Below are 27,201 nucleotides of genomic sequence, written 5' to 3'. Positions count from 1 at the left end.
GTCCAGCTGAAAGAGTGAGGTCCAGAGTCAGGGTCAATCCCCGGAGCTCACTGGCCAGCCAGTCCAGCTGAAAGAGTCAGGTCCAGGGTCAGCGTCAATCCCCGGAGCTCACTGACCAGCCAGTCCAGCTGAAAGAATGAGGTCCAGGGTCAGGGTCAATCCCCAGAGCTCACTGGCAAGCCAGTCCAGCTGAAAGAGTCAGGTCCAGGGTCAGGGTCAGACCCTGTCTTGAAAAATAATGTGAAAGGCCAGCAAGATGGCTCAGGGATATTCTGTATGGCGTCCCTTCCGGGGAGGCTTCCAACCAAAAGAACAAGGAACACCACACAGAGAATGGCCTCATCAAATCTAGTACTCACAATATCTAGCAGCAGACATGGACCGGGAAAGTTGAGGCAGGCAGCCCGAGTGTTTCTGGTTGAGCTTTCTCCCCGTGACTGAGCCCCTGGTTTCTCTTCCCACCTCAGGCTCTTTTCTACCATATGATAGATAATAATGCCCTCTTGGAAGTGCCGTTCTCCAGGACACAGTTTTCACTCTTGGGCTGTTAGGCTGTCTTCTCCTCCTTGTCACAGAGTTTTGGGGGGGCAGCTTATTCCCAAACAAGAAACCTTGAAGGACACTTGATATACACACTTGGGTCTAAGCGGGGGCCAACTTCCTCTCAAACTTGATGAAATGAGTTTGATCCCTAGAATGGCGGAAGTGATCCCACATGGCGGAAGTAGAGAACTGACCTCTGAAACTGTCTTCTGGCCTCCAATGCACACAATGGCCCACGTGCACCCACTCAAAAACACTCAAAGCAAAATGTACTATAAAAGGTTAGGAGGGGAGAGATAGGAAAGATACCCTACATTGACCTCTGACCTCAGCATACATGTGCACACTTGCGTGCATGTACCCATTCACACACAGGTGAACACACTTACATGTATATACTCATATCTTACACACACACACACACACACACACACAGTAGTGAATCTATTACCTCTGTTCAGTTGTCTGGTCAGGAATTTGGGTGTGGCCTGGCTCTGGATACAGTCAGATGGTGGCTGGGATAGTCATCTTCTAAGGTAACTCATTCATTCAGGGCAAGTTGGTGCAGACTGTTGGCTGGGGTCTCGGTTTCTTCTGCATAAGTCTCAGAGCTGCTTGAATACCCTTCCAACATGGAGACTGAGTCTACCCTACCCCAACGAAAACAGCAGTGCTGTGTGTGAATGACCCGATCTAGAAAGTCACCCGGCCACCTATGCAGGCTGTATTGGACACTAGTATTTATGAGTCATTCATAGTGGGAAGGGCAATGTAAGAGTTTATCAGGATAGAGTCATTTTCTGAGACAGGGCTCTCTATGTAGCTTTGGAGCCTTTCCTGAAACTAGCTCTGTAGACCAGGCTGGCCTCGAACTCACAGAGATCCGCCTCCCTCTGCCTCCTGAGTGCTGGGATTAAAACTGTGTGCCAGCACCGTCTGGCTCATGGGGGTTCTTCTTAGAGATGTCACTCCAAGTCCAGGCACTGCTTCCTCCCACTCAGGGACAAGAGGGCATTGGCCTCCCTCCGTTCTGCCCTTTTTTTTTCCCCTCACTTTTTTGAGGCAGAGTCTCACTGTGTGGCCCTGGCTGGCTTGGAACTGGATTTGTAGACAAGGCTGGCTGCCTCTGCCTTCTGAGTGCTTCTTAGGGGCGAGCACCACCACACCTGGCCTTGGCTTTGCTTTTAAGCCACAGGGGTTCTCCCTCCTCCCTCACTTTCTTTCCTCTCCTACTCTGAAGCCCTTCTCTCCAGTCTTCACACCTGGCCTGGCCTGCCGCTGCTCATTTGACTTCCTCCAGCTGGTCCTGACGAATGGCTCCCAGGCCTGGTGAGAGTCCACGGCTGGCCTCCAGACTCAGGATGTGGCAGCAGAGGGGACAACAGGTGCTGTGCTTCCTGGCCTGAGCTGGAAGCATCTGGGTGGCCCAAGGCCCCCTCCTCAGGCCACATGGTCCTTCAGGGAGTGAAGCAAAAGTCTCTGGGCCTCACACTGACAGCACAGCAAGGGAGGCTCAGACAGGGACTGAGTCTTCAGGTACTCGTCTGGGTTAGCCCTCACTCCTCACAACACTTCTAACGTGCACAACCTCTCCATTTTATGGAAGAAGAATTTGAGGCTCTGAGAAGTTCCATCAAGGACACACGTCCTGAGAGCTAAGGTCTGAGCTCCTGGCGATCTGGACCATTCGAGCCTATCACTTCTGCATACAGCAGCTGTGTGTGTGTGTGTGTGTGTGTGAGTGAGTGTGTCCCACACACAGTGGCCAACAGAGTCAGAAGGAACCTGTAAAAGTTCTGCATCACCTCAGTCTTCAGCTTCTGGAAGAGGACAATGCTCACCTTGCAAACATGAACACCTGGGTTTGACCCCCAGAGTCCACATAAAATATCTGGATGTGGTACAAGCACTTGTAACCCCAGCTCTGGGGAGGCAGAGACAGGCAGATCCCTCAGGTTTGCTGGCCAATCGGCCTTAGCTTTTACTTTCAGTTCCGGTCCCCTGAGAAACCCTGCTTTAAAAACAAATGGATGGGCAGCATCTGAAGAATGATGCCTGGGTGTGTCCTCTGGCTTCCAGGTGCAAGTGCACACAGGTGCATGTACACCCATGCACACGGGTGCACACTCATATGCACACAAAAAGTCAGCTGAATAAAATAGGAGTTTAGAGAAGTTCAAGGTTAGCCTGGTCTACAGAGTGAGTTTCAGGACAGCCAGGGCTACTCAGAAAAACCCTGTCTTGAAAAAAGACCAAAAAAAATTATTTTACTAAAATGGAGGCAAATGCCCCCATTATTTATTGACTTCCTGAGATAATGAGAGGGCCTTGCCCTTAGGGCTGACGGGCAGTACTCAGGCCTGCTGAGGCAGTCCTCATCAGCCAGTTCACCAGAGGTTCTCCAGGTCTCTTGGAGTGGGGTGGGGTCTGCCTCTTCCAACCTGTAGTCATTTTGCTGTTCCAACCAAGGTTTGAAGACCAAGTGGGGTTTCTGAGTCTGTCTGGCCTGGGTCACCTGTGTCCTGTGTATCGCATCCTCTTTCTGAAAACCTCAGTGATCTTAGGTCTGCTCAGAGGAGCCCACCAAGTCAGATGCAGGATGGGGGTTGCAGTGGTCCTCACCCATGGACTGTTAAACTTGAACTCAGCTCTGGCTGCTGCTCCTGCAGAGCTAGGAGCCCATGTGACTAAGAATTACGCTTTCGAAGTCATCCACACCACAAGCAGATCAGGCCCTTCAGAAACAGCAAAGCAGCCTCCTCTCACGTTGCGTCATTGCTACGGAAATGCAAATACGCCACTGTTGTGTGACCAATATTGCAAAAATTAGAAAGAGGAAGTTGGGTTTTGTTCTTGAGTGAGTTCAGCCCTGGCAAAGACACAGACTGGTCTTGGAAGAACGGTGAGTAGAGACTGGCTCCTGGGATCTTTGGTGAACCCTAAAATGTTGCCGCTGTCGTGAGGGGGGTTACATGGGGGAGGGTAGTGGGGAAACACTAGAAGCCAAACAGGAACCATTCAAGGCAGACAGATGTTTTCAGGGCAGGAAGTTGCTGGGGAGTGCTAGCGGCGTCTCATTTCTTGTCGCTGTCCCTCAGTGGCTTGCACTGGAGAAAAGACAGTTGCTACAGGCATTGGCTGGCAAGCAGAGAAACTTCTGTCACTACAGAGTGCTGGACGTGCTGTTGGCAGATGGGGCATGGCTCAGACTGATGAGATGAGATGGTGAAGCTCAAGAGGGGCACAGATCCAAGGCTGACCCCATGAAGTGATGACCCCATTCAGGGTGTCCTCCAGGCTTGAGGGAAAGAAAGCAGGTCTTTATCTAAGCTGAGGAGGTAGTCCCAGGTGAGTCCTTAGTGGGGGATAGGCCTTCCCACTCCAGGTGGCCTGGAATCTTCTAGAATCTGCAGTTTAGATATTCACAGATGCACCTGCCTAGCAGGGCACTGCTAGGAAAGAAAGCTGAGCCCACCAAGGACTCTTTGGGACCCCCAAGCTGTGCCCGAGGAGCTCTGGGAGTGAGTGGTACCCTAGGAGCCTGGCATCTCTAGGGCAGGCAAGATCACAGCAGCAGAGATGGATCAATAGGATTGTGATCACAGTCTGATTCTGTGCCGTGCAGAGGGCACAGAGACAGAAGAGGCCGGGCGTATTCGAAAAGCCGGGCTCTGGGACCTGTGGGGAGTGTGGGGCAGGACTCACTGTCATTGTGAATGACCAGCCTGTTTCCGTTTTTCTGGGGATCTGTGAGGAGAGGATGAGCAGCTTTGAGGGGACAAGGAGAGGACCCTGATGGAGAAAGAAAGCCGGAAACAGGGTAACAGGCAGTTGCAGAGCCTAGAACTGCGACTTGGGGCAACTTCTCAGACTCTGCCTTGATTTCCCTGTCCATAAAGTGGAATCTGAATGATGCCAAGCTTGCTGAGGTTTAGAGCTTATGCAGCGCTGCCTCAGTTTAGATTGGTCCTTCTGGTCCTTCTTGACACCCTTGGGGGTCGTTGCTAGTCATTCGTGTGTGTGTGTGTGTGTGTGTGTGTATGTGTGTGTGTATGTGTGTGTGTGTGCGCGCGTGTGTGTATGTGTGTGTATATGTACATGTGTGTGTGCGTGCATGTGTGTGTGTGTGTTCAGGCATATGTGTGTAAGCCAGAAGACAATCTCAGGTGTTATTCTCCAGGACCTGTCTTCCTTGTTTTTGAGACAGGGCCACTCATTAGCCTGACTAGGCTGGCTGGTCAGTGGGCCCCAGATCCATCTCTATACCCTCAGCACTGGGATTACCAGAGCAGGCCATTGTACTCAGCTGTTGTTTTTGTTTTTAACCTGAGTTCTAGGGAATCAAATTGAAATCCTCACGCTTGCAAAGCAAGTGGTTTACTGACAGAGGTCTCTTCCCAGGCCCTGCTTCAGTGAGAGATGGAGCAGGTACAGAGCACTCTGTTAGCTCATCCTGGCCTCTCAAGCCTGTGAATGAACTGGCCAGTCCCCACAGAAACTCTCTGAGCTGATAATTTACAGAGTGCTTGGGGGATGGGTGGGGCCAGACCCAGCAAGGACAGGAGGAAGTGGTTTGTCTCAACTGGGCTGCTACAGGCCCCATGAAGCCTGCTTCTGCTCCTGGGGGTAGAAGTAGAGGCTATAACTTCTGTTTCTAGAGGAATCCGTACCTCCCAATGTTCAGGGGCCCCAGAGCCACACTGGACTGTGTGTATAGAGGTAGAACACATTATGAGATTAGCACTGAAATGAGCTTGTCTTCGGAAGCCTGACTGATGAGCACGGTCCTGCTGCCCTGTGGTGAAAGCCAACTCCATAGGCTACAACAGGACTTGGGTATCTTTTTTTTTTTTTGGTTTGGTTTTTCGAGACGGGATTAACAGTCCTAACTATCCTGGAACTAGCTCTTGTAGACCAGGCTAGCCTCTAACTCACAGAGATCTGCCTGCCTCTGCCTCCCAAGTGCTGGGATTAAAGGGTGCTCCACAACCGCCCGGCGACTTTGGGTATCTTAGTGCATGTTCAGGAAGTTTCCACTGCATTGTACCTTCTTTTTTTTTTTTTTTTTTTTTTTTTTTTGGTTTTTTGAGATAGGGTTTCTCTGGAGCCTGGCCTGGAACTAGCTCTTGTAGACCAGGCTGGCCTCGAACTCACAAAGATCCGCCTGTCTCTGCCTCCCGAGTGCTGGGATTAAAGGCGTGCGCCACCACTGCCCGGCTGCATTGTACCTTTTTATAGGCCCTAGGTAGGTTGACTGATGCCCTATGTACAGATAGAAAAACTGAGGCTCCTTTGTAAAGTGACTGGGAAGGGAGTTAAAAGCAGCATTGGGCAGATATAAAACCCAGATGATGCGGGGTTTGTGGACTGTTCTCACGGCTACAAGAAGGCTCCGAGATGGGTGTGTGCTGAACCAGGACAGAAGAAAGCACAGGGCTGGTCATGGCTGTGATGGCCTGTCTCTGCCTGCTTCTGGGCAAGGCGACTGACTGGGCAGGGACCAAGCTAGTCCAGGAAGGAAATGAGAGATGAGAAGGCCCTCATTCATTGTGGTCACTTCCCTCTATGCACAGGATCCTCCATGCCCCAGATACCCAGCAGGCGAACGAGGGGTTAGACCCAACAGGTCTGTGCTGGTGGGAGGAGTGTAATAGGGCAGATCCTATATGAAATGGAGGCAGCACCGTGATGGGTTGAAGGCAAGCCAAGTACAGCCCGATGACATGCCTTGCACCCACAGGGAGGCAGACATTTGAACCATCTTGAGGTCCTTCCCACTCTCCCTTCTGGTGCTCTCAGTGCTAAGACTCAGTGCTAGGACAGCCTCTTCTGGTCAGCAGGTAGGCTCTGTGGCATCTGAGCCTCACATTTGATTTTCCTTTAAAAAGCTGACTGGTGAGACCCTGTTTCAAAAACTCCCCAATTGGGGCTGTGCCTACTGGCTTCCATCTGCATTGACACTGAACTTAGTTTACTGGTCTCAAGTCCTTTCCCCAACACCCACGCCAGTGACCCCTGCCCTGGATGGCCCGGTCTAATACATGGCCTGGTCTGTTAACTTCACTCTTGTTACCTTTCCCTTTCTACTGTGTCGCTGCCCGTCTCTGAACCCCTAGGGATGAGGGATAATTAGATGCGTGGGTTCTGTAAAGCAGAGTGATCTGGACACTCAGGTCCTAGGAAGTGGGGTCACCTATGCTGGAAATGAAACCTGGAGTTTAAAGACCCCACCAATACTGCACAAAGAACACACAGACAAAGTGAAATAAATTGACAAAGCAGCTTTTACTTTTGCAAAAGGGTACATTTCTAGGTGGCAAGCACATCAAGCAAGTTTTTATCCTAATGCAAGGGTCTTGTGTCTTTTCCCCACTGGCTGGGGTTCAACCTTACTTGCTATTGGCTAGTTTAAAATCTGGTGCAAGTTTGTGAGTCTCTATGGTAATTGTCACCTACTGCAAATAGAAGCTTCTCTGATGAGGATGGAAGGGCACACTAATCTATGGGTCTAGTAAGTCGTCAGGAGAGTATTTAAGACAATGTCTACTTGGCAGAATAGTGGTAATAGATTCTTCTCTAAGGCCTGTGATGTGTCTCATCACAGGTTCTTGGCCTGATAATGGTGCTAGGTATAGGTTTCCTCTTATGGAATGAGCTTTAAATCCAATCCGAAAGTCATTGTTTACTCCCATGGTGTTCATGCCACTACTACAATGCTGAGCCTGTCTTTCTAGGCCGGTCATTATGGTAACTCAGGGCACAGCTGGGTATGACTGATGGTTACTTTCTTCCTCTGCTAGCAACTTCCAGCGCTATGAAAGCTAGCTAGCAGGGATGAAACTTCCAGGTCAGCACCAGCTTTATTTCCTCCATGTTTCATGACTCCAATATGGATATCTTCAGTAACTGGGTTTTACCATCAAATTCTGTAGGGTGACCAATAATATTGGCCTGTAATGTTTGGAGGTCTATGGGACCTCATTGCCAACAACTCCAAAAGAGGTAACCCACTTCTAGTCCTGGGTACTTTACTTGTTAGCCTATGGTGTTTAATAAGGGTATTACTAGTCACCCCATTATAAGGTAGCTCTAGTTTAACTCCTCTCTCTCTCTCTCTCTCTGTGTTAAAGAAACGTGTATAATAGTCTTTCATATGAGTTTTTTTGAAAGGTCTTTAGTGTTATTTATCCCTTCCTGGATTCCCTCCTCTATTTTGCCCTCTCACCCCATCCCAATTTAATCCTTCCTGTTCCAGCCCTGAATGGGCTGTCTCTGTCACATCCCCTCCTTCCAAAGCTCTGGGATCATTGCAGAAGAGGGAGCAGAAAGATTGCCAGAGCCAAAGGCAACAGGTGACTATAAGGGAAGACTGTCTTCTGGACACAGCAGGACAGGTGCATATATGAACTCACAATGGTTGGCACAGCGCATACCTGACCTGGTGCAAGCTCCGGCTGTACACAACCCTGGGATGGAGAGTGGAGGTGGACACAGAGTCCCACGCCTAGCAGTGGAGCTGTTGGTGATTGATAGCTGCTGGGAGATGGAGACTCGCTTTCTTCAAGACTGTAGTCCCCGGTAGGCCTACAATACTCCAGTGGAAGGCCACATATCCAACATACGAGCAAAGCAAGCTGAGCTCAATGGTTTAAAATAAAAAGACACAAATTTGGGTGGGTAGAGAAGGGAGTGGGTGTGGGAGGAGTCAGGGGAGAGGAGTGACTGCATAAAACATATTGTGTGGAATTCTCAGAGAACTAATAAAAAAACAAGAGGGAAAAATTCAGTGCAAAGAAAATGAATGAAATGAGAAAAGGGGTTCTCTGCCCTGGCCATTAAATTTTGGGAATGGGGTAGGGCCTTTAAGTAAACAAAAATCTTTAAAGATGAGGAGATTACAAAATAGCATTGCAAAGGTCGCATTCCCAGGGATCATTCTTGCAATAGAAAGCATTTAAGTTCCTTGCAATTATTACCCTCACTTGGGCACCCTGCTCTTAAGACATGGGTGACCTGGGCAATGGAATGACATGGATTCTTAGGTCCTGTAGGTGGGTTAGCCTGGACTCTCAGAGCCTATGAGATGGTATGACCTGATCCCATGCTCTCAGAGCCTGTAGATGGGTTAGCCTGGACTCTCAGGACCTATGAGATCATATGACCTGATCCCATGCTCTCAGGTCCTGTAGGTGGGTTAACCTGGACTCTTAGGGTCTATAAGATGGTATGACCTGATCCTATGCTCTCAGGGCCTGTAGGTGGGTTAGCCTGGACTCTCAGATCCTATGAGATGGTATTACCTGGTCCCTTGTCTTGTGAAGTAGATCCTGACAGATAGATGACATGGATACTCCTGGATATGCAGGGGTCCAGCTTTCTCCTTCTGCTTTCCCCTTCCCCCGTCTCTGGGTCTGTCATCCAGGGAGGTTACTATGACCTAGAAAAGTAGCCCACGAGAAAGTCATTCCTGCATTTATTTTCCTAGAGTTATATGCTGAAGCTGTACTAATACCAGGGCCACAATATCAGCTCCCCCATGCTGTGCCACCACTCACTGTCCCCAGCCTCAACCCTAGGTGACAGGATGTACAGCTGGGCCTTGATCTTGTGGGGAGGACTGGGAAAAGAGAGTAAGTGGTATAGGGAACCAAATCTGTGTGTTGAGGCTTCGGAAACAGGGTGGTGAGTGTCCTCTGCATGGCTGAGGTCTCTGTGGGCCCCACTGCTCCTGGAGTGCCACTCGACCTGGATTAAACTCAGGTGCTTTGAGATGTTGGTATCTTGATGTGAATTCTCACAGCTTTTACTTGTAGCACACCACGCCCGTCTGTGCTCTATGCGCTGCCATACAGTTCGTGAACCGGGCAAGGGGCTGGAGATTGAAACACACAAAGACTCACAGACAGAAACAGGTCATCCTTGATGCCAGAATGCCCCCTCTATTGTGTCCAGGGGCAGCTTATATAGGGATCCTTAACTGATAGCCACGCCCCAGCCAAACCCACCAGGAACCACTCCCCTGCCATCAGGAACTCCTGAGGGTCTTGTGCTCAGAGCAGCTGCAAGCATAACACATTGTTTACAAGAAATCAGAATCTGGGGGTTCACAGCTCCCAACATTCACCCCCCCCCCCCTTGGTTCAAAAGAAACTGTTTCCTCTGAACATGGTGGCTTATGCCTGCAATCCCAACCCTGAGGAGTCTGAGGCAGGAAGATGCTGAGTTTGAAGTCAGCCTGGACACTAACAAGACACTGTCTCAAAAAAAAAAAAAAAAACAACAAAAACAAAAAAAACAAAATTAGATACTGTGTTATCATCTTTCTTCTGCACTTAGCTTGCCCTCGTACCCCTGCTCTGTTCTGAGGTCCCACTTAATCCCACCCCCAATTCCAAGGCATGAGGCACCCCATTATGCTCTCAGCAGACACCGCCCTGTGGGAGATGGGGGCCGTTGGCCACAGCAGCAGCTACTAGAGCCCTTCCTAGACTGAGAACCCACAATGAGTGCTGATCGCTCCCAGGCTCCTCTGGGTCGTGAGGTGACATTAATCTTGCTGGGTTGGGAGCTGGTTGTCCTACCTGGGCCAAGCAGGCTACAGGCACCCTGGGACTTGCTCCTGGATGATATGGACTTGGCGGATTTCCACCGCCACCACCACTACCATGCCCAAGGCAAGGTTTCTCTGCCTGTCCTGGAACTGTCTCTGTAGAGGAAGCTGACCTCAAACTCAGAGAGCCACCGACCTCTGCCTCCAGAGGGCTGGGTCTAAAGGCATGCACCACCACTACCACCACCACCACTTGGACTTGGTGGGTTTTCAATGTGAAGCCATTAAGTTAATCCAAGGAGAAGCTAAGCAAGGACCCAAAGTGGCTTACCTATAGCTATTCTGTCATTATCTTTAGATATAGGGTACGTTTTAATGTTCCTGTCTGATAGTTCCAACATCCTTGTCAGTTATGAGTCAGTTTCAACTGACTAGTGTTTTGGTTTGGGTTTTTTTCCATCATGTGTCTGGTATTTGGGAGGAGAGAATTTTTTTCCCCATACAAGGTCTATGTGGCTTAGACTATCCTCTAACCTCCCATATATCCAAAGATGACCTTGAATTTCTGACCCCGCCCCCGCCTTCTCATCTGAGTAATTACAGGGGTGCACCACCACACAGAGTTTAGTGCACTGGGCACTGAACCCAGGGCATGCGTACTACGTAAGCCCTCTACTGATTGTGTTACATCCCCAGCCCTGCCTGGCGTTTTTTTGGTTAGATGCTAGGCATTATTGTTTTTGCCTTCCTGGGTGCTAGATATTTTAGAGTTTTCTTTAAGTATAAAACTAAATTGTAAACAGTTTGCCCTTCCTGTTAAGACTTGTTAAGTGGTATGGCAGAGGTGGGCCAGTAGAAGGTGAGTGACCTCCCCGCACTGAGGCAAGACCCTCCTGAGTACTGGGCCTGACTTCTTGCAGCTCTGCAGTTTCTGGCTGGACAGTGGTCACAGGAACCTGCCCCATGGGTGTTGCAAATGCTCCCTCTGGTCCTCTGAGGGGCTGATCTCGGTCCAGGCTTCTAGAGTTTCCTCCCACATGTACTTGACAGTCCTGGGGACATCTCTGCAGGTCTCTGGGTCTTTTCTGTGAAGTTCTCTTCTCTGTAGGGCTTTGTCCTGTCAGCCCCATCAGCCTTCTTCATCAACTATGGGGGACATCTCACCTCTGAGAGCCCACTGGCTCCCTTCCTGCTCCGTGGCTCCCAGTGATCCTTAGGCAGTCATGTGAGACAACAAGCGATCTCACCGGACTGGTTGCCGTGTCTCAAGGCTAGTGGGGCTCTGCCGTCTGATGTGTGTTGTCTTGTGAACTCGCCTTTGTATGGTATATAGTAGCATACAGCACACCATTTTGTTTTTATTGTTTTTTGTTTGTTTGTTTGTTTGCTTGTTTTTTAGACAGGATTTCTCCTCGTAGCCTGGCTGTCCTGGAACTAGCTCTGTAGACCAGGCTGGCCTTGAACTCACAGAGAACCGCCTGCTTCTGCCCCCGAGTGTTGGGATTAAAGTCTTGTGCCACAACCGCCTGGCTTCAGCACACCAATTGTAACGGGCATTTTCTTCTCCATTTGGTGTTGGCTCCACTAAAAATAAATCTGGTTTCTGAGCTGGACATGACAGTCTACAGCCAGCATCCCAGGCCTTGGGAGATAGAAGCAGTAGGAGTCGGGGGTTAAAGGTCAGTCTAGTCTCGGCTACTTAGCAGGTTTGGCTCCAGCCTGAACTACATGAGACCCTATCTTAAAAACAAAGATGAGGCGGGGAGATGGCTCAATTGGTAAAATGCTTGCTGTACTACACGAGAATCTGAGTTCGGTCCACAGCACCCACATAAAAAGCTGGGCGCGGCAGCCAGTTCCTGTAATCCCAGTTTTGGGTAGATGAAGAAGAAGAAGAAGAATCCCTGGGTTTGTTGGTTAGCCAGTCTAAACAAACTGAGCTTCAGGGTTATTGAGAGGCCATGTCTAAATAAGATGGACAGTGACTAAGCAGGACACTCAGTGTTGACTTCTGGCACGCACACAAACACAAACACATGTCTTGACCAAGAAGCACAACTCCCCTGTAGTGGGAAAGAGACAGCCTCTACTCTGCCGGAATCGCAGCCTCTGACCACGCTGAGATTGAACTCAATACTCACGTTCCTTACAGAGCTTTTTATTGCTGTGTCATGTGTGACTTCTGGAAACTAGCAGTTTATCTCCCGTGCTATGTCAAGAATGCAGCGAAACATGTATTTTCTGTTTGGAAGTCTAACGTTTCTGTCCAGCGAGCCCGCAAAGAATGAAACATGAATTCTAGTTACTGTTTAACTTGCTACCGTCTTGGAGCATGCTCAACAAACTTCTTTCTGGTGGAATTTGACAGGTAAATTCACTTACAGTCCAGCTACTATAGACGTTTGGACACCTAACAGGCATTGGCCTTGAGGCGCTGTTACATAGTAACCTGAGTAATAAAGCTATTTCCTTTAAAGAAAAAAAAATGTGACGCTAGCCAATAAAAACTGTCTTCCTGAAGTGACTTTGGAGTCGCTGACAGAAAAACCCACTCCAAGATAGTTTAGCCCCAGGAAGGTAAGAGCTAAGGAGCCTATGTGGGTGGGAGGGGCTCCGTCCAGTGGCCGATTGGCGCCCAGAGATAGGGGACACCACTGACTCCTTGTGAGAGTCTAGAGGCGAGGCAGTCAAGTGTAGCTCCAGGACAAGGACAGACATCTCTCTGTGCGCAAGAGTGTGTGAGGCTGCACCCATGGTTCTAACTCTGCTCTCCAGGGAAGAAGGACGTGAGGAAAGAAGCTGTGGGCCAGGGAATATCTGAGAGCGAGTGTGGGGGAGCCAGCAAGAGCGTCGAGCTACCGAGTGTCCAGGGTAGGAACAGTGTGAGCACGTTGGCTGTGTGTGTCCGCTGGGGCCACTGTCGGAATGTGTTATAGAGTGTGGCTAGGAGAGTGTGGGTGTGTGTGAGTGACCGCGTGAATAGCAGAACTACTGTGTGTGAGTGTTTAAGATCACTACTGTGTGTGCGTGGGGGACTCTACAGTGAGTTATTAGGAGTGTATCTGGTGACAGTGTGGGCTAGGGAGAACGCGCCCAGCTCTCCTAAACCTGGGCGTGGCCCGTGATTTCAGCTCATCCCTGACTACAGGGCACTGCTCACCCATGGGCACTGACCCTTCTTAGGTCACTTGTGTGGTTTAGAAGCTGACAGTGAGCCTTGCTGTGCCTCCATCCACCCCGAGGAAGCCTGTGTTCTGCCTTGGGTTTGGTATGATGGGTGGGGGCCTAAGATGCCTTTCTCCAGCTCCTTCCTTTAGAACTTGGCTTCGACCCTTCCAAACACCATTCTCTTTTGTGTTTTTCCAGTATTGTCTAAATATCTCCACTGCCTATGGTCTGGGCAAGAAATTTTCTATAGACTCTTCTAGCCTCTGTTGGGCAGTCTCAAAGCCCAGGAGGAAGCAGTTGCCTGCCAGTCAATCTCTGACTGCCTCTTTGGGCCACAGCATCAGGTAACAGGTAAGAGACTGTTGTCTGCAGCCCCCTTGTTCCTCTGAAGCTGTACTTAGCCTCAAGATGATTTCAGGAATGGTCTATCTCCCTCTAGTTGAGTCTCACCTTTGACCCTCCTAGAGCTGTTGACGAATTCCGTGAGCTCTGAGAATTGACACTTGACTTTGTCTCCTGTCCAGTGTACAAGTGTCATGTGAACTGCCTGTAGTGCCCAGGTCATTGGCTTCTTCTCTTGAGAATGCCAGGGTTTAAAAAGCTGTGTGGACCCGGCAGTGTGTTGTGAATGGAAGCTGCCACCCTACTGCTGGCTGCGTCACACACGATTCCGCAGGATAACTTCTGTGTGGGTGGGGGTGGGATATGCTCATCTATGTATACGAGAGACAGACAGACAGACAGACAGACAGACAGACAGACAGACAGACACAGACACACACAGAGAGAGAGACGGAGAGAGAGAAGGGGCCAAAGGTCATATCAGCATCTGTCTCTTATGTTTTATTGTTGTTATTGTTTTTATGTTTTCCAAGACAGGGTTTCTCTGAGTAACAATCCTGGGTGTCCTGGAACTCGCTTTGTAGACCAGGACGGCATTGAACTGGCTGAGATCTGCCTGCCCCTGCCTCCCAAGTGCTGGGATTAAAGACGTGCGCCACCACTGCCCAACTTCCCTCTTATTTTTTTGAGGCAGGATTACTCACTAGAACTCATTCTTTTGGCCGGCCGTTGAGTTCCGAGGATCCAGCTGCCTCCACAGCCCTCACCCCCAGCGCAGGGATTGCACACACGGTCACGCATGGTCATGCACAGTCACGTACCACCACACCCGACTTTTAAAGCTGGTGTTGTGTCTGAACTGGGGTCCTTGTGCTTGCCCAGCAGCAAGCTCTTTACCCACGGACTCCCCAGGACAGGATTACTTTTTTATGTCGGTAAAAACCTTACTCTTCAGATAAAACATGCTCTCTTTGCCATTCTCTCGAAGACTAGCTGGATAGAACCCACCCGAGGCCAGTGCGGTTCTGTGAAGTGATATTTCCCACACAGCCCCAGCCTGCCCTGTCTGACTGAGGCTGGCTCTCTGAGGGTTGCTTTCAGTGACCATACGGAGCCTGCGTCTTTCTCTCTAACAGGAAGTCCCCGGCCAGCCTCTGAGCAGAGCCCAGCAAGTTTGGCTGTGAAGATGGAATTGGATGGAAGCTCCTCAACTCCCCAAGAAGCCGTTGCCCCTCTTGGGGTACTAGGTGCTGGGCCCAAAAGCTCCCCACTGGGGAAGCTTAAAGTACTTCCCATTGGGCCAGGTGCCCACCGAGGGGCTCCTGGCAGCCCAGCTTCAGCAGGGGACAGATACTTGGGGGAGCCAAGTGGTGCCATGAAGATCCCCAACAGGGACAGTGGGATTGACAGTCCATCCTCCAGCGTGGCCAGTGAGAACTTCCCCTGTGAAGAGGGCAGTGAGGGCTCCCCAGGTCCAGCCATATTGAGACTACACCCTGAGACAGCTGTGGACAGCCAAGTCCCACAAGATACCACCGCCCAGGAGGAGGAAGATAGTGGCGTGGGTGAGGACCCTGACCCTAAGATCACCCCTTCCAGGTCAGAGGAGAATGTCGGCTTGACTCAGGTAAGCCTCCCTTCCTTTACACCCAACACAGGGTGCCTGGGCAGTGACAGAGATTTGTAGTGTGTAACACCCACACCTGTGCTCAGGAAATGTACCCACACACTCGCTCCACGCAAGGAGAATGCCTCTGATGGAGTATACCAGAAAAGGCCAGGTGGGGCCCCAGATACCCTGGGTGTGCTCATCCATGACACTTGAATGTGGTTTCTTTTTATTGGTGTGTGGGGTGTGTGTGTGTGTGAGAGAGAGGGGGGGGGGTTCATAGATAGTTATTAATTCTCCTTTAAAAATTTGGTAGGATTTGTCAGTAAGGCCACCTGTGCCTTACCCTTTGTTGGGAATTTTTCATTCAAGGTCCTTGTTCATTGCTTTCTCCAGATATTTTTATTTCTTCATGATTCAGTAATCTTTATAGCCAAGTATTTCTGAGGATTCATTTTTTTCTAGGCTGTACAACCCGTTAGCACATAGTTACTCATTTTCTTATAAACTGTATCTTCACCTCACCAACTGTAACAATCCCACCCTTCTTTCACTGACTTTGGCAACTGAGTCTTCTCTCTGTTCTCTAAGGTAACATAGTTAAAATTTGTGAGCTTTCTTGAGCCTTTAAGAAGACCAACTTTAGCTTGATTACTCTTTTGAGATTGTTTTTTTCCATTCTTTGTCTTTTATCTCTGTTCTGATCTTTCTTACTTCCTTCCTTCTTCTAGCCTAGCCTTGGGCTTAGCCTACTCTGCTCTTCTAGTTTCTCAATATGTGCAGTTAGCTTGTTTTAAGATTTCGTTTGTGTATATATATAATTTTTCTATGCTTGGAATGGAACCGGGGACCTTGTACATGGCAGATAAGTGCTGTGTCGCTGAGCTACATTCTCGCACTTCTTTCTTTGTCTTTTGAGTGTCTGTATTCACACGTGGGGAGCATACTCATGTATGCAGGCACGTGCACACCTGTGTGGGAATGCATGTGGAGGCCCTGAGCTGATGTTGGATGTCTTCCTAGACCACGCTCCACTGTATTTATTGAGGCAGGAGCTCTCCTTGAGCCTCCAGTTCTCCCATTTGGCTAGTGTAGCTAACCAGCTTGTCCTGGGATTCCCTGTCCCTGCCTCCTGAATGCATCACTGTTACTTAATATGCCTGTATCTGTGGATTTGCCCCTTTTCCTGACTTTATTCCATTGTGACTGAAGATGTGGGTTAAGAGCACTGGTTGCTCTTGCAGAAGACCTGAGTTCAGTTCCCATGACCCACAACTTCAATTTCAAGGGATATGATGTCCTCTTCAGGCACTAGGCATACACCCAGTACACATATATACATGCAAGCAAAACATTTGTATAACATAAAATAAAAATAAATACATCTTTTAAAAAGGCAGGGTGTGGTTCTGGAGAGAGAGCTCAGCAGTTAAAAGTACTGGCAGCTCTTCCAGAGGACCTAGTTTGATTCCTAGCACCCACATGACAGCTTGTAGCCCTGATGCCCTCTTCTGGCCCCCATGGTTACTGCATGCGCAGTGCACAGACACAAGCCACTAAAAACACTGATTCATATAAAATAAAAAAGAAGAGACGATCACAGCAGTTTTGCCTGTTTAAATGACTTCTCTGTAAGTTTGCTGTTTCTTTTGTCTGTTCAGGTATAGATGGACCCTCTTTATGAACTCTTCAGACTCTAGAATATTTGCTTCATTCTTTTGTTTGTTGGTTGGTTGGTTGGTTTTTGTTTGTTGTTGTTTTGTTTTTGTTTTTTGAGACAGGGTTTCTCTGTAGCTTTGGAACTTATTTTGGAACTAGCTCTGTTTTTTGTCTTTTTTCAAAACAGGGTTTCTCTATGTAACAATCTTGGCTATCCTGGAACTCCCTTTGTAGACCAGGCTGGCCTCACAGAGATCCACCTGCCTCTGCCTCCCGAGTGCTGGGATTAAAGGTGTGCGCCACCGCCACCACCATTCAGTCTCAGATCTGTATTTCTGTAGGGTTAACTTCATGTGGGCTGTTTTCTTCTTCTGATTGGGTCATATGCTCCTGCTTCTATTTATTGTTTATAAGGTTTTTGTTGTTGTTGTTGCTTTTAGTTTTGGATGGGTGGAGGCATTTGAAAAAACCATCCCTCCAGATTGTGTAGCGCTCTGTGCTTTAGGTGAAGACTTCCCCCATCAACACAGCCAGGGATCTCAGAGCGTCTGCCTGTGGAACTGGAATTCTAATGTGCTTTTGTTTTCAGTGACTTTCATACTCTAGTTCTGGGTTCATCTGCTCACTCATGCAAGACAGAGTCCACAGTCCCAAGTCCCCTGGGTGGAGCTCTGAGGAGCCTGGCTTATCAGTGCCTGTTTTCTATTTCTGCCCTGAAGACCTAGTCCTGGTGTGGGAGGAGCCCTGGTGTGGAGGTTCCCTCCCATTTGTTCTGTGTCATATTGCATAAGGGGAGGAATGCTGCAGGGCATTGCTATAGACTGAATGTGCACCCCAAATGTCACCTGCTAGAGTCCTGTCATCAATGTGATATTACTAATACCATAGTCTTAATATCAAAGGCTTCATGGTTAGCCTTTAGGAGGTGTTAAGAAATGAGGATGGAATCAGTGTCCCCATAGAAGGGAGCGGGAAAGCCTGGGGATGTAGCCCAGCTGCAGAGTGCTTGCCTCGGGGTGTGGTCAGGGCAGAGTTCAATCCCCAGTACTAACAATAAAATAGGAAAGGCTTGTGGAGGCTTGTGGGTGCCTTTCCTTCTGTCCTTCTGTCACTTGAGAACACAGCACTCGCCCCTCTTCACCCTTCCGCCCCTTTCGCACTGTGAGCTCAAGCATTAGCGTCACCATTTTGAAACAGAGACTTGTGATTTCACCAGACACCAGAACCACCAGTGCTTTGATCTTGAAATTCCAGCCTCCATAGCCATGGAATGCATTTCAGTTGTTTATAAACTATACACTCACGGGCATTTTGTTATCTGCCAAACAATCAGACTACCTCGGGCACACCCAGTGCCACCATTTCCCCGGGGATTTCCTTCTCGGCATCACCTGTAGGTACAGTGGTTGCTCAGTTTGTGTCTCCAAATCTCATAGGTTTTGTGGTTCGTATATTGTTTCATCTGTGTCTCTGTGGAGGACCTGCAGCTCACTGGCCTACTGTCTTGTTGATGTCCCTTTGCAGTAATGTAGTAGGCTTTTATGGGGGCCACCAACCAGCTCCCAAATCATGTCTTGGAGACTTGTTAGTTTTGAATGCTTGGCTTTAGCTTGGCCTTGTCTTAGCTCTTACTTTGATCTGTTTCTCTTTACCTACATTTTGCCTCGAGGCTTGTTTTTCTTCCTCCCTCCCTCCCTCCCTCCCTCCCTCCCTCCCTCCCTCCCTCCCTCCCTCCCTTCCTTCCTTCCTTCCTTCCTTCCTTCCTTCCTTCCTATGTGTCTTACTTTCCTACTGTCTCCAGGTCTGATGACAGCTGCCTGGCTTCTGGCCCCAGGTATGTCCCTCTCTCCTCCTCCTTCTTCTTTGCCTACATTTCTCTCCCTATTTATTCTCTTCTGTCCGCTGGCCCCAACTATCCATCTCCTGCCTATCTGTTGACCATTCTGCTTTTTATTAGACCAATCAGGTACCTTAGGCAGACAAGGTGAAATAGCAGCACATCTTTATATAATTTAATGAATGCAGCAGAAACAAATGTAACACACCTTTACACAATTCAAGTAATATTACCTGGCATAAAGAAATGTAAAACAGGGCTGGAGAGATGGCTCAGTGGTTAAGAGCATTGCCTGCTCTTCCAAAGGTCCTGAGTTCAATTCCCAGCAACCACATGGTGGCTCACAACCATCTGTAATGAGGTCTGGTGCCCTCTTCTGGCCAGCAGGCATGCACACAGACAGAATATCGTATACATAATAAAATAAATAAATATATATATATTTAAAAAAAAAAACAGCTGAGTACAATGGCCTGCTCTGGTAATCCCAGTGCTGAGGGTATAGAGATGGATCTGGGGCCCACTGACCAGCCAGCCTAGTCAGGCTAATGAGTGGCCCTGTCTCAAAAACAAGGAAGACAGGTCCTGGAGAATAACACCTGAGATTGTCTTCTGGCTTACACACATATGCCTGAACACACACACACACACATGCATGCACACACACATGCACATATACACTCACAACCATCTGTAATGAGGTCTGTTGCCCTCTTCTGGCCTGCAGACATACACACAGACAGAATATTGTATACATAATAAATAAATAAATATTAAAAAAAAAGAAATGTAAAACATATTTATATATATTCCGCATCACAGTAGGACATGTGTGTGTGTGTGTCTACATGTATGTGTGTGTGTGTGAGCGCGAGCGTTGCTACTGATGGAAACAGGTTTTGTACATGGTAGGCAAATTTTCTTTCACTGAACTGCACCCCACCTGTACATTGGATTCTAATATGGTTGCTATGGCTGCTCCCTAGTTAAAAGTCCAGAAACAGAACTGTCCCATCTGTACTGTAGTAGCTTTGGGGAGACTGGCAAAACTGCTGTGCTTTCTAGAACACTCCATGGAAATAGCATCTAAGAGAACCAAATACCACATCTGAAACCCAGAATCCTCCTTCAGTTCTTTCTGCCCCTGGGCATCCTGGTGTATTGTGGGTAACCTTGTTAGGTGTACCCCTCCACCCAAGTAAGTGACTTCCCTTCTCTCTGCAGTGCTCTGACCCACAGAAGCTGCTGCACATTGCCCAGGAGCTTCTGCACACGGAAGAAGCCTACGTGAGGCGGCTGCACTTGCTGGACCAGGTAGCCCATAGGGCTGGGGATCCCCTTCTCTCCATGCCCAGAATTCAGAGTATCCGTCCCTTCATTTTGTTTAATTATTATGCATAGAGTATGAATTGACAAATACTAAAATTCAGATAAAGCGAAGTCTGGACTGAAAACTGTGGCTCTGGAGCAGAACTTAGTATGTTCTCTTTGGGGGACATTTCTTCATGGAGGATGTATCGTTTGAACATATGAATGGATGCTGGGGTCTGAGGTGTCTCAGTCAGTAAAGTGTGTGCTCAGGGCCTGGGTTTGATGCTTAGAACTCATGTAAAAATGCCAGGCTAAGCTGGGCGGTGGTGGCGCACGCCTTTAATCCCAGCACTTGGGAGGCAGAGGCAGGCGGATCTCTGTGAGTTCGAGACCAGCCTGGTCTACAAGAGCTAGTTCCAGGACAGGCTCCAAAACCACAGAGAAACCCTGTCTCGAAAAACCAAAAAAAAAAAAAGCCAGGCTAATCATGGGGGCTGATCCTTATAATCCTAGCACTTCCGGGGAGGCAGAGGCAGGTGGATTTCTGTGAGTTTGAGGTCAGGAGAAAAAAAAAGGAACCCAAGAGCCCACTCCTGTGGCAGGTGTCTGGCTCATATTCAGGGGCCATTGTGGGCTTCTCTGTGCTCAGGTTTTCCGCACCAAGCTGACAGAAGCAGGGGTCCCTCCAGATGTCACCACTGGCATTTTCTCCAACATCTCGTCCATCTACCGCTTCCACGGGCAGTTCCTCCTGCCTGAGTTGCAGAAGAGGATCACAGAGGAGTGGTGAGTGTGGTCCATGGCCACCCACAGGGTCCGTAAGCCTGGGTTCTTCCGCCTGGCAGCCTGACAGGTTCATGGGGGTGGAGGCTGTCGCCTGGAGGCCTGAGTGCCTCCTTTGGCTGAGACCAGGCTGGTGGCTTTGACTGGGCCTTGGGCGTCTCTTAGCTTGTGGATCTAGATGAGATCTGACATCTGGATGAGATCTGATATCTGGAAGCAGCACAGTGAACAATACTGATGATTTTATTTTCCTCTCAGCCTGGTTCTACCTTTGCTTTAAAAAAAAAAAAATCCTTCTTGCCAGGTGGTGGTGGTGCACGTCTTTAATCCCAGCACTCAGGAGGCAGAGGCAGGTGGATCTCTGTGAGTTCGAGGCCAACTTGGTCTACAAGAGGTAGTTCCAGGACAGCTAGGACTGTTAAAGAGAGAAACCCTGTCTCAGGAAAAAAAAAAAAAAAAGGACCTTATCCTCAGAAGTGGTTCTAGGTCCTCTGCTTTCTGTGCCCCTCAGTTTTTGCCTATTTTAGCAAAAGCTACAAGCCATAAGGAGTGCAATGGCATGGGAGGGAGAGGTAAACTGGTTTTAACCATTGCACCCCCTGCATTTTGGGAGGCTTGAAGTTTGCCTGCCTTCCTTTGCAGGGCTTGCATGTGCCTTGTGTCTCCTGACTTTGCCTTGTGTGGTTGTGAGGGTGTCTTGTCATCTTTGTCTCTGTGTGGCTGGGCCACTTTGGGAATCTTCGGAAGCTGTGGGGCAGGTGGCACTGTGTCCTGAAGGTGCTGAGAGCTGGGCATAGACTTCTGGTGACAAAGTCCGTGTCTGGCAGCACAGGCTTTCCCCTCTGTGCTCTGGAATTCTGGGTCCACACAGCATCTCTGCAGTCCTGTAATGATGATGACACAGGGCCACTTGCCTTGCATCCCCAGTTGCTCAATTTATAAAATCAATCCTTGGTGCAGCTTCCTAGGAACACCAAGTGGTGACTTTGTACCTGTGCCTTTTTCCTCTTCTTTTGGTAGTCACTAAGGATAAATCTCCAAAACAGAGTGCTAAGGTCAAAAATTACTATGTTAATTTTTCCCGTGGAGATGTGAACAATACCTACTTACCTAAGATAGGACTCCAAAGACAGACCGAAAAATTTCTTAAAAAATTGTTTGATCCTACTGCATGTACTGGCTTCGTGGAAGCCTAGCCTGTTTGGATGCTTACCTTCCTAGACCTGGATGGAGGGGGGAGGACCTTGGACTGCCCACAGGGCAGGGAACCCTGACTGCTCTTCAGACTGGAGAGGGAGGGGGAAGAGAGTGGGGTGTGGGGAGGGGGGGAGGGGGAGGGAAAAGGGAGGCGGGGAGGAGGTAGAAATTTTTAATAAAAAAAAAAATAAATAAAATAAAAAATTAGAAATGGATTCCACTAAGTCCCAACTTAGTTGAAGCAGTGAGCACGGGTGACTTCAAGGTGGCTGCAGTCCTGCAAAACCTTCTCTCCGTGGCTTTGGTGGTGGTGCACAGAGCCGTCATTTCTAACCTGTGTTCATTTAGAATGTCACTTCACTGACCATCTTTGATAACTGCTGTCTGCCACTTGAGGGCAGCACCTCTGTGAGGACCCTGTGTTTGGGCTCTGGGCCTCAGCCAGTACTGTTGAGGTGCTTAGAGAAACCCTCTCCTAATGTCCAGTAACACTGTTTTCTGCTCCACAGTCTGGGAGGGTGACCATCAGAGATTACTCATCATCCCCACTCCGCCTAGACTGTTCATCTGACGACCGTGCTTCTCCACACAGGGACACAAACCCTCGGCTCGGAGACATCCTGCAGAAACTGGCCCCGTTCCTGAAGATGTACGGCGAGTATGTCAAGAACTTTGATAGGGCAATGGGGCTGGTGAGCACATGGACCCAGCGTTCTCCACAGTTTAGTGATGTTGTCCACAGCATCCAGGTAGGTGACTGCAGGAGTGTGACATACTCACTTTTAAACACCAAAAAGATTTTTCAAGACAGGGTCTCAGGCCAGGCACTCAATATCAGCACTCAGGAGACAGAGGCAGGTGAATGTTTGTGAGACCCCAGGCCAGACAGCACTATGTACTAGGACCATGTCCAAAACAGAAACGAACAACCAAAACAGCAACAAAACCATAACCAAACAAACAAACAAATAAACCTTCCACAACAAAACAAGGTCTCTAGACCTGACTGGTTTGAATTCCCTATGTAGCTAAGGTTGACCCTGAACTTCCCCTTCTGAGTGCTGGGATTACAAGTGTGCACCACCATACCTGGCTTGTGCAATGCTGGGATTGCAGGCCCGCATCAGCATCCCTGGCTTTTTCTACATGGGTTCTAGGGTTGAATTCAGGTCCTCATATTTGAGCAGCTACACCGCCATCCCAGGCCTCTGGAGAAGTGGTAGCACTAACTCCCCACGCAAGTGCTTAGTACAAGACTCATCTGTGCTGTGTGTAGTAGCAGGCCACTGGCTGCTTGTTCGTTTCCTGGCCACCCAGACCCCTGAAATAATCACACAGAAACTGTATTAATTAAATCACTGCTTGGCCCATTAGCTCTGCTTCTTATTGGCTAACTCTTACATATTAATTTAACCCATTTCTATTAATCTGTGTATCGCCACGTGACTGTGGCTTACCAGCTAAAGTTCCAGCATCCGTCTCCAGCAGTGCTACAGGGCTTCTCTCTGACTCCACCTCCTTTCTCCCAGCATTCTGTTTAGTTTTCCCCGCCTCACTCTGTTCCCCTATAGCTCTGCTTTTATTCATTAATGGTAATCATAGCATATAGAGGGGAACCTCACAATAGCTGTGAGTTCCACACACATCTGCCTCCAGAGGGTGAGGCAGTGTTCAACCTGACCACACACAACTGTTCCTGTCCACACAGGGCAGACCAGGTCCAGCAGGTCCTCAGGTGACAAAGCACATACAGGATTGGGATGACAATTTGTCTGTATTGACCACCTCGGCATTCTGTTATCCCTGAACAGTGGGTACTGTCTGGGGATACTTCCTGATAGACACAGCCATGGTTCTGTCCCTAGGCCTCAACACAATTTATCCATTCTCAGCAAAGACCTGGACTGTGTCTATTGATACTGGTGTTGCTTCTGGTATCTGGAGGTTAGAATCTGGGGCATGTCTACAGTGCACAGAACTGCCCACAACAGAAAATTCTCCTGCATTGTTTGAGAAGCCTTGACCTGGACAAAATGGGATCAAATGACCATCAGATTTCTCTTGGTCTCTAGAGAATTCTTTGCTTGATCCAAAGCATATTTTAAATTATTGGCCTTAAAATCCAAACGTTTACTAAGAGTTTGTAAAATGACCAACTTAAGACTAGAGAAAGAACCAAGAACCTGAGTTTGGATCTCTAGCACCAGGTGAAGGCAGGCATGGTGTCACGTGTCTGAACCCTCGTGCCAGTGGCCGAGGGTAGGGTCACGTAACAGGTAGATTTTTGGGGCTGAGGGGCAAGCCTAGAGGAAACTCAGTTTTCAGCCAGAGATATGCATGCACACAGCACACCGAGGCCTGACCACAAAAGGACAAACTTGCAGACAGTCCAGACCTCCTGCGCCATCATCTCCAAGTACGCACAGTGGTTACTGCCTTTTGAAACTCATCTGCAGACAGTACTGCAGGTTCAGGGCTGAGTGAAGGAGTGTCTCCCACACATCCACAGTGCTGACTGAAATCAAGAAGCTCACATGGCTGCCGCAGCTGTTATCACCTCACAGCCCACACAGTCACCAGCGATCCCGGCGATGCACTTCTAAGTTTTCTCTCCAGGACCACACGCTGTTCTCATTATCAGGCTGAGTCCTTCCCTAGGACATGCTCTGTCCTTATCCTTTTGAGGGAACTGTCTGCCTCTTGGCTTGGGTTTCTCTGCGGTTTTTCCATGATTCAGTTGGGGCTGTGCCTCTGTGTGAGTGTTACTGGAGTAAAGTCTTTTTTTTTTTTTTTTTTTTTGCCTCAATTCATAAGTTCCTAGGAGGGAGATAACTTGTAGCCCTGTGAACATCCATTCCCCACATCTTCCCTTGATTCTTGCTTGAAATAATCTCAATCTCTCTCTCTCTCTCTCTCTCTGGTATATGCCCTTGAACATGTATGTGGGTATGCTCATTCATATATATATATATATATATATATATATATATATATATATATATATATATATGTGTGTGTGTGTGTGTGTGTGTGTGTGTATGTGTGTGTGTGTGTGTGCAAGCAGAGGTCAGAGGTCAGCTGAGATCAAGTGCCTTCTATCATTCCCCATCTGATGTTTTGGAGTAGGTTTCTCACTGAACCCAGAGCTCACTGATTCTGCTAGGCACACTAGCCAATGGTATCTGTTTATCTCTGCCTCCCCAGAATTGGGATCAGAAGCAAGCACCATGACACCCAGACATTTTTTTTTCACATTTTCTTGAATTGTGTGTGTATGAGTGTTTTGCCTGCATGTGTCTGTAAACCCTATTCATGTCTGGTTCTCAAGGAGTTTAGAAGCTGATGTCAGATATCTTGAAACTAGGGTTACAGACGGTCATTAGCCGTGCCGTTGCTAGGACTAAACCCAGGTCTTCTACAAGAGCAGTAAGTGCTATTAACCTTCGAGTCATTTCTCCAGCACCAATACTCAGATTTTTTTTTTCATTTTTTTTTTTTTTTTTTTTGGTTTTTCGAGACAGGGTTTCTCTGTGGCTTTGGAGCCTGTCCTGGAACTAGCTCTTGTAGACCAGGCTGGTCTTGAACTCACAGAGATTCACCTGCCTCTGCCTCCCAAGTGCTGGGATTAAAGGCGTGCGCCACCACCGCCCGGCTAGATTTTTTTTTTCATAAGCGCAACCTTCATTTAGAAAACAAAGACAGACATGGCGGCGCACACCTTTAATCCCAGCACTCAGGAGGCAGAGGAAAGTGGATCTTTCAGTTCAAAGCCAGGACAGCCAGGGCTATACAGAGAAATGTTGCCTTGAAAAAACAACTCCCTGACCCCCCCCAAAAAAAAACCCTAATTATTTTAGGGGCTGAGAAAATGGCTTGGTGGGACCCGAGGAAGGTGTGGGTAGCCGGAGCCCTGAGGTTGCTCCAGGCAGTGCAGTGGTCAGGATGAGAAACAGCAAGCTCTCTCAGCTGTCAGCATGGCAGAGGCAGATGAACCAGGCAGCATGGCAGGAGAGCCCAAGGCGAGTGAAGAGGCAATGACGTCCTGGCAGTCATCGCTGGCAGGCTGGTGTGCAGGGTCAAGGGTGTAGACTCCTGCTGCCTGTGCCAAGAAGGTTCTAAAGTGCGGCAGACGTGAAACTGTGATATGGAGAGAGGAGGGGAGGTGTGGAGTGTGTGGACAACACAGGGCTAGGCCTTCCTGCCTCCACCTGCTCTCTCTGTTTATTGTGCAGGGGCGGGGGGAGCTAGGCACAGAAATGGAGGGAGTGGACCTGAGGGTGACAAGGATGGGATAGGGGTGGGAATCACTTTTGCAAGGTGCGGGGAGGCCTGGTCCTGGTGCTTGTTTTCTTTAACTCCAACCTGCTCACCCAGAGAGTTGCAGCTCTCTCTCCATCGTGGGCACCTGTGGTCTGTGCCAACTGTGTCTTGAAAAGCAGACAGCTCCAGGCAACCGCCAGGGACTGTGTTGCTAGAAGCAGGGACTAGGCTGGTGACCCCATGTGTGTTCCCCCAGAAGCAGGGGCTAGGCTGGTGACCTTGTATGTGTTCCCCCAGAAGCAGGGGTTAGGCTGGTGATCCCGTGTGTGTTCCCCCAGAAGCAGGGACTAAGCTGGTGACCCCGTGCATGTTTCCCCAGAAGTAGGGGCTAGGCTGGTGACCCCGTGTGTGTTCCCCCAGAAGCAGGGGCTAGGCTGGTGACCCCGTGTGTGTTCTCTGCTCCCCCAGAAGCAAGAGGTGTGTGGGAACTTGACACTGCAGCATCACATGCTGGAGCCTGTGCAGAGGGTCCCCCGCTACGAGCTGCTGCTCAAAGACTACCTAAAGAGGCTCCCCAGGGATGCCCCGGACTGGAAGGATGCTGAGAGTAAGTGAAGCTGACTGCAAGGCTGAGGGGGAATCTCTGGAGGAGGCTGAGAACCCTGGGCTGAGACACACAAAGGCAGGAGAAAGATCATACGAAAGGATGCTGTCTCTGGGGAAGACACTGCCAAACCCTGGCTCTCTTCAGAGCTTAGGATCCAGCAATGGGCCCCACAGTGAGGACATTCTTATTTCAAGTGACATAACCAATGTAACTGGTGGGCAGCACAGGGCTGGGGACTGTGCAAGAGTCAGGGGTCCTACTTGTGTGGGCCCCAGCAGGATCAGCAAGTGGCTCTGGGCTTTGTCCCTTCTCTGAGCCAGACCTCTGAAGCAGTC

The 27,201-nt window shown here is 49.1% G+C and overlaps 1 protein-coding gene across 2 annotated transcripts in view; it reads left to right on the top strand.

The window, feature by feature from the left end:
* The window catches only part of Fgd3 (FYVE, RhoGEF and PH domain containing 3), a 52,797-nt gene that overhangs the window by 6,980 nt on the left and 18,616 nt on the right, over positions 1-27,201 (top strand). The window contains exons 2-7 of one of the 2 annotated variants that reach the window (XM_057787490.1): positions 13,460-13,612; positions 14,740-15,230; positions 19,933-20,022; positions 20,669-20,805; positions 22,592-22,748; positions 26,728-26,866. In XM_057787490.1, the coding sequence (XP_057643473.1) occupies positions 14,790-15,230; positions 19,933-20,022; positions 20,669-20,805; positions 22,592-22,748; positions 26,728-26,866 (964 nt within the window). In that variant the 5' untranslated portion in view covers positions 13,460-13,612; positions 14,740-14,789. Of the gene's footprint in view, positions 1-3,410; positions 3,446-13,459; positions 13,613-14,739; positions 15,231-19,932; positions 20,023-20,668; positions 20,806-22,591; positions 22,749-26,727; positions 26,867-27,201 lie in introns of those variants that run through there. The other variant, XM_057787491.1, reaches the window with a different exon arrangement.

Source organism: Chionomys nivalis, chromosome 13 (genome assembly GCF_950005125.1).
Source record: "Chionomys nivalis chromosome 13, mChiNiv1.1, whole genome shotgun sequence".
NCBI lineage: Eukaryota > Metazoa > Chordata > Mammalia > Rodentia > Cricetidae > Chionomys > Chionomys nivalis.
This window is presented reverse-complemented; position numbering and strand designations above follow the sequence as displayed.